The 7,104-nt window shown below is 49.2% G+C and overlaps 2 protein-coding genes across 2 annotated transcripts; both read right to left on the reverse strand.

Moving 5' to 3' along the window:
- Window positions 1-235, reverse strand: FTJAE_11828 (sporozoite surface 2 precursor; the record flags this gene model as incomplete). The annotated part of the gene is made up of 1 exon (XM_037344812.1): window positions 1-235. A coding segment is annotated over one exon (235 nt), but the record flags the coding sequence as incomplete, so codon positions are not given.
- Window positions 236-3,089: 2,854 nt separating this feature from the next.
- FTJAE_11829 (developmental regulator flba) lies at window positions 3,090-5,513 on the reverse strand (the record flags this gene model as incomplete). The annotated part of the gene is made up of 3 exons (XM_037344813.1): window positions 3,090-3,206; window positions 3,321-4,658; window positions 4,824-5,513. 3 exons carry the CDS (start codon window positions 5,511-5,513, stop codon window positions 3,090-3,092), a joined length of 2,145 nt encoding a protein of 714 aa, XP_037201108.1.
- Between the last annotated feature and the right edge of the window lie 1,591 nt (window positions 5,514-7,104).

Here is a 7,104-nt window from a genome sequence, read left to right on the forward strand (position 1 = left end):
TGCAAGGGCAGTCAGTGATGGTCAGAGTGCAAGGCTCAGTGACGACGTAGTCCTTGCCTCCGAGGTGGAAGCTGGTAGGACCAGCGCAGACAGTGGTATAGACATCGTACACACTGGTGATGGTGACGGTGCCGTTCTTGACGCCGGTAGGCTGAGGAGCAGGAGAGACAATGGCGGCCTGGACGGCGGAGAAGCCAGCAAGGGCAACGAGAGCGGCGGTGTTGAATGAGTACATCTTGAGTGACTTGTTTGGTTGTTTTGGGACTTGAAAGAGTGAGTGAGTTCCGGTTGGAATAGCGAATGCAAAGTTTTGTTGGAGTGAAAGACAGTGGTCAAGCGAGTGACTTGGGCGAGGTTTGTTAACGAGTGTGGGTTGCAAAGAACGAGAAAGAGGCTGAGTGCTGAAGAGGAAGAAAAGAGAGTTGATGTGGTTGACGAGGCTGCCTTATATCTGTGAGTTGAAGCCTCAGAGTCAGACACTGGCCAAGAAGAATCAACATGTTTACAATCTCGGCTGGCCCCCCATGCGTCTCCTGTGTCTGGACCTGACTCTCTCAGCTTGCGACAGTCTAGCCGCCACATGAAAGAATGGTAAACAGGCACATCGTCATGCGGCTTCATTCCAGTGCGCAAGGGAGAGGCACAAGGAGATTAGGGCTCCGTAACTAGGGAGTTGTTGAGTGTTGACCTTGGTTACATGATGCAGGGAGGGGATTTTGTGTACACTGTACAGTGAGTGAGATGAGATGTTCTGAGACGTGCTATTTCTGAGAGATTGTTGAGATGTTTTGTTTCTGTGTAATTTTATCATTTCTTTTTATCTGGTTGTGGTTGAGTGTAAGTGGTTTTTGAGTCTTGATAGCGGGTGATATCTTGGCAGCCAATGAAAGGCATGGTAGACAGGATAGTCCTAGTTAGGCAATATCGTGTAAGTGGTGGTTCAAAACTGTCAAAAACATTCAAAGTAAACAAACTAGAGAATAAACAATTCAAACTATAATCTTAATTCTATTTCCAACAAAATCCACATGATTTGCCCAAAAAGAGCAAAAAGAAACGATGGTGCAAGAATCGGTCCATCTGGAAGCCCCGTCTCGTGTCTCTCGTCTCTCTTGAGTTCTCCCTTACTTGGCTCATCTGCCGTTGACCCCCACATACCTCAGACATGACACTAACATAATAAACATTTGTCCAAAAAAGATTAGATTACTACTGTACTTTTTCAGCTTTGGGACAATAACAACATGAAGCCTCTCTTTGATGCAATCTATGGCTACCTAATGAGACAAATACTCTCGGGTCAAGAGTGCCGAGGCATGAACTGAGAACAAGCTTTTCTCTTTAAGATCATAAGCATAACTAACATAAGAGAAAAGAGAGAAAGGAGAAAGGAGAAGGAAGAAAAAGGAAGAAAATCGTAGAGGTCATTGTGTCTTGTAGTTTAATTAAGCATATGCAGTCAACGTCTCTGCCCCTATTATATGCATCTTTATCTCACTAGACTTTGAGTATCTGTAGATCGTGCATGCATGATAAGATTGATCATTGTCAAGACACGGCACATGCAATCGAATCGCGACATATCGCGTGCTCAAGAGATAATTTGAGCAAGTGAAGCAATATCCTTATCAGAAACAAACACAGCATTCTTGGTGTGTCCGAATTATGGCTACACATTCCTCTCAAGTTCTTTAGCCGATATCTCTCTATAGAATGGTCCATTATACAAACTCCTCACCAGCCATACCAATCAATCAATCACAGGCACAGGCACAAATTTATGATTCACAAGATATTGAGATCATGCTTGACTCGAATTCATTTCTTCATCTTTATTCCTCTCGACAAAATCCATCAGAGAGACTGCTCAGATTTCTTTCTTTCTTTCTTTTTTTTTTCTATGTACAATTGTCTTTCAGCGCTGGCCCGCCGTGTAATGTTTGGTAAAATGTACCCGACTCCTTCCAATGCAATGCGTTACTTTCGGTTCCTCGACGTGGCCCCGTTCGTAGCATGAATAAATGAGTAGAGACAAAGTGAGAGAGAGGGAGGCGGAGACGGAGTGAGGTAGAGAAGAAATAGGACCACCCCCCTCCCCTCCCAGAAGTAGAAAGAAAAAAAGAAGAGAATAACACAAACAACAAAGCTAACAAGAACATAGATGCCGTGAGTTTTGGTCGTCGAAAAACGAAAAACAAAAATCATTCTTCGCGCTGTACAAATCAATTAATCGATCGCACACTCAAAGTCCATCCTATATCCATAGTCATGATTCGGAATCTCGGTCTTGGAAACCCAATGCAGCGCTTCTCGATTCAGCCAAGTGAGTACTCGACATAGGTAGGTAGGCAGGCGGTAGTCATCACATTGTTGTGACATGACTTCTACCACAGACCACCAATGCCTCGCTCGGCGACATCAAGACCTCACATCTCCCGACGATGTATCGGCGGCCGACCCAGGCGCGATCTAGTTCCCATAAAGGATTTTTTTCCATCGAGGGTCCATAATCGATGAGAAAAACAGGGACCGAAACTAGGAACCGGCCGAGTAAGATCGGAGGCATCTGAACTTAAACAAGAGACCGTTGTCGGAAAGGCAGAGCCGGGCCGGGAGGCGGAGGGAGAGTTTGTCATAGCATAGCATAGCATAGCCATGGCCCCCATAACGCTAGCCTTGGAACAAGGAAGCCGAAGCGACAAATAAAATACAAAAGGCAAAAAAAAAAAAAAATGTAATAAAATAGCTCGGAAAACCCAAATAACACCGATAATGCTTGGAAGGTATGGCTCTAGGTGGTATCGTTTTGATGGTGGCAAACGCTCGGGTAGCCAAATCTGTCAAACGTCTCTATGCAAATGACTCGTTCGTTTAAAAATGAGGCAGATGATGGATGTGAGAATGCTTGCTTGCTTGCTCGTACTCCAGCGCTGTGAGGAAGGCTTCTTTTTCTGGTCAGGTCATGGCGGCTCACTTCTGGATTAGGCTTTCATTTCCCTTCCTGTCAAGCCTAGCACAGCCAGTAGCTAGCCATTAGCCAAGTGCCAGCCCTTCCTAGTGCAGTCTGAGGTCAGATCCCTTGGAGATCATCACTTTCGGTTTGATCTGCTCTGGCTTCGCTCAGGTCCTCGGCCAACCACGTCAAACTCGTAGTTTCGCAATTGCTGCTCGTACTTGGGGCTGCGGAGGAATTTTGGTACAGAGTCCTATTTTTTTCCCTCTCGTTAGCATCCATCTGTCATTCTGTACATCATCGCTCTGATCGGCATGTCCGAGAACGGAATTAGAGGCTGGAGGGGCGGTTTTTAGTCAAAACTTACACTAGCCATCAGCTTGAACACTGCGTTTTGAGCGTCCTCGAACAACGACGTCACCTCTTGCAGCGTGTCAATCATGGCCACGTCCTGTCCAACGGCCTTGGTCATGCGAGTTGCCAAGTTGTTGCGCAGTTGATGGTCAATGTTGAGTTCGCACGGCGATCCTGGAGCCAGGAAAGCGTTGTAGATACCATATGCCGAGGCCATAATCTCCTTGATTCCGTCCATGGCATTAGTGTTGGGCGACTTTTGAGCCGCCCTTGTGGCAGCCTTGCAGCTACGCACAAACTCGTCAACATCTTGATAGAAGGACAAGTTTTCTTCGCAGTGGGTATCTCGTAGTTGCTCGCGGAAGAGGAGACGTAGCGCGGGGTCGTTGAGGATCTTGTCCAGACGCTGGGTGTTGGAGTCCCTAGTGATGCCGTTTCGCTGAGATGCGGCACCACCTTCGCTCTCCGAAGGTCGGCCCCGAGAGGCAGCACCACTGACAAGATCCTTACCGCGTTGCGACAGTTGGTAAATGGCGTATTTGGTGGGTTGGAACAGGTTGCATCCAGGATTTTGCGACATATAAGCGCGGTCCTGGGCCACGGGCTCCATCAATTCGTACTCAACGAACAGAGTAGCCACCTCAACAGTCTCTCGCTTGTCCACGATGGTTGAGCAGTCCATGAGCCAGTCAGTGGCAGCCTTGCCAGTGAAGGTGTCACGATATGTCTTGCCATTCACCTTGCGCTCGGCAGCCATCTTCACTCCGGTAAGGCCATCTCGGTAGTCATGCAGCGAGTCCGAATCGGCGGCGTTGACGGTAGTCTTGATGTTGCGGCCCTCGGAGCCAGCAAAGCGGCGAAAGATGACCTCGATTGTTCCTTGGTCGTGAAGAAGCTTATCAGTCTGTGGGTCTCGCTCCAACAGCACCAACTGGGTGGAGGCGAGGTTAGCCAATTCCGACACTTGCTTCTGTTGGATGCCGTTTCTAGCGCAGAATCTATCCAGAACAGTGATACCCTTGGGAGTTAATTGCCAAACAGAGCCCTTCATCGTGTAGACCTGCTGATATTTGCCGTCTGCGGATTCGATAAAGCGAGCCTCCAGAAATCGTTGGCAGATAGAGCGGGCCATGTCCTTGGCCATGGAGAAGGTTGTGGTTGTGGTGGTTGTGACGATACGAGAAGGATCCTTGGGATCTGGCATACGGTTGGATTGAGAGAACTTTAGGGAGCCCAGGTTGTTGATTGCATCCTCGGACAGAAACGTGTACTCAACCTTGGTCAATCGGACACGGTGGGCTGAGAGCGGCAGCAAACTGACGACAAGAGTTGAGAAGAGATCCTTGAAATCCTATTTGTGCAACAGTCAGTGGGTGTTCTCTCCTTCTTCTGTTCTTTTTGGGGAACAGGGTTTCAAGAATACGCAATGGCGCAGAGGCTACGCGTGTGCGCGCACGAGGTAAAACGGCGCCTTAAAGGCACACCAAACAAGGTTGGGTAGGACAACAGGGCGTACCTTTGTGAATGGACGGTCATCGTCCGTCATGCGCAACAAGCGCGAAGAAGTCTGATGCATCTTGTTTGCTGTGGAGGACTTGATGGGGGGCGGGAGGTTCGGGTCTGTGGACGTATAAGGCTGGGACGGCGGGTTGTTCGCCTGCAGAGCCTGGGGAGCGACTTTGCTGTCCAGATATGCACCCGAGGAAAGCGATTGGTTTGAGGAACTTCGTAGACGGTGGTACTTGTCCGGGCTGGAGGGTTCCGACGAGGGTGAGGAGCTCGTGAGCAAGGAGAGTCTCGAAAGAGCACCAGAAGACTGTCGAGGTCGAATGGCAGGCTCTGAGATAGCAGCAATGGCGTTTTGTGTGCGGTCAAAAGCTGAAGCGGCCAGGGCAAAGAGGCTTGTCGAAGAACGGTTGTTCAATCTCGAAACTGAGGAAGCCGTATGGCGATGATGGCTCTGCTGTGGATGATGAGAGACGTAGGCCGGCTGGTTTGAAGTTGAGGCAGAAGAATTGCCGGAGGTAGCGGAGGTGTTGATGTGTGCTGGAGGTAGAGGTGTAGGAAGAGGCGAACGGTCCGAAATAGAAGAGCGTGGTGTGTTCGTGGTTGTATCCTGGTCCTGGTCGTGGTCTAGTGTGAGTGGTGTATCAGAAGGAGAGGCAGAGTGAACCGTGGGCCTTTGGTGTTGCGACAGAGTGGCCATCTAACGGGAACGAGAAAGGTCAGAAGGAGGGGAGTTTTGCGGTGACGGCAGTGGGAGAGGTTCAAATAAGAAGGAGGATGGACCGTGGACGTGGATGGATGTGGTGGATGTGCAAGTGAAAGTGGATGTGGATGTGGGATGTGGATTTTTTTGGTCTGGTCTGGTTTGGTTTGGTTTTGGTTGAAGGAAAATCAGTCCAACTAAAGGTCAAAGCATTGGATGCAAGACCAGACAGACCCAGGTGTAAGTGTAAGTAAGTAGTAAGCGCAAGCAAGTGGGACACAGACTGTGAAGGAAGAAACGGATAGATACCCTCAGGACCTAGAATAGGACAGGACAGGACTGGACAAGCCTAGAGAGAGAAAGGGAAAGGATAGGATAGGGATAGGGATTAGGGATTGGCAGCCCCAGAGTAAAGAAAAAAGAGAGGGTAAAAAAAGGTGAGAGAGTACGTACGGGCACAGGTACAGGTACAGGTACTGGTACTGGTACAGGTACAGAAGCCCTCCCCCAAGACCGGCCGACCCCTACTAAAACTGAACTGAACTTGAACTGACCTGAACTGAATTGAGGGGGAGGGTGGGGTGTCAAAAGGGGTTCCCTCTAGTGAATGTACAGGCGTGGATCTAACTGTAAAAGGTCCCCTCCCCTCCTGGTGGGTCCCTCCCGACCTCCGTTCTCTTCCATTGTCTGTCTGAGGTCAAAAGGTGGGCGCTGAGAATAGCGGGCGAAATGGAGATGGTGATGGTCTTGGCCTTGGCTTTTCCCTCTCCACAACTAAACTAAACAAGCAGTAGCAGAAGCAGTAGCCAGGGTCAAGGTCAGGGTCAGGACAATCACTGGCGACGAGGCAGGCAGGTAAAGAAGCTACTTAGCTACCAGGGCAAGGGTAGAAAATCTCCAGCAGCTAAAAAAGAATCAAAGAGCGAGCGGCGAGCAAGCGGAGACAGAGAGAAAGAATGCCAAACGAGAGAAGAAAAAGAAGAAAAAGAAAGAAAAATGCAGACAAGGGTCTATTCCATGTGGGCTTGCCTGTTTGCTTTCATCCATCTTCAACAATACCTGGGTCTCTCATGCTATATGCTGCAGCAACCCGTGTCGGAACGCCGGGGCCTGAATTGCTTGTCTGTCTCTCACTCACTCACTCACTCAATCCAGTGATAACATGTCTCCAGAACAAAAGACCCCATGTCCTGGGGCTTCAGCGCATCTTCGCGCTGGAGTTGGTGTATCGACATGTATATGTCGCCAGCCTGACCGGTCATCTCATTCTATGTAAGGTAGGCAGGTCGGTAGGGCCATTATCCATATGTATGGATGCATGCTCACCACGCCGTGTCTGCCGTAGCGTAGCGTCCCGTAGCACAAGACACCTACCTACAGCTTCTTTTGCAGAATTGGCGAACCAATTCCCTTCAGTCGTAAAAAGAGGCTTTTGGTAACCTCTCGGCCAACAGTAGTCTCTCTTCAGTAGCGCCATTGATGCTCCCGGTCCCGTATCTTTGGTACAGCACATTGCCTGTCGGCTCCGACTGAAACATGGAGAACAGAGGAAAATAGATATCAGATATCAACAACTAACGTTGTTAGT

This window comes from Fusarium tjaetaba (assembly GCF_013396195.1).
Source record: "Fusarium tjaetaba strain NRRL 66243 chromosome Unknown NRRL66243_c0000302, whole genome shotgun sequence".
Classification (NCBI taxonomy): Eukaryota; Fungi; Ascomycota; class Sordariomycetes; order Hypocreales; family Nectriaceae; genus Fusarium; species Fusarium tjaetaba.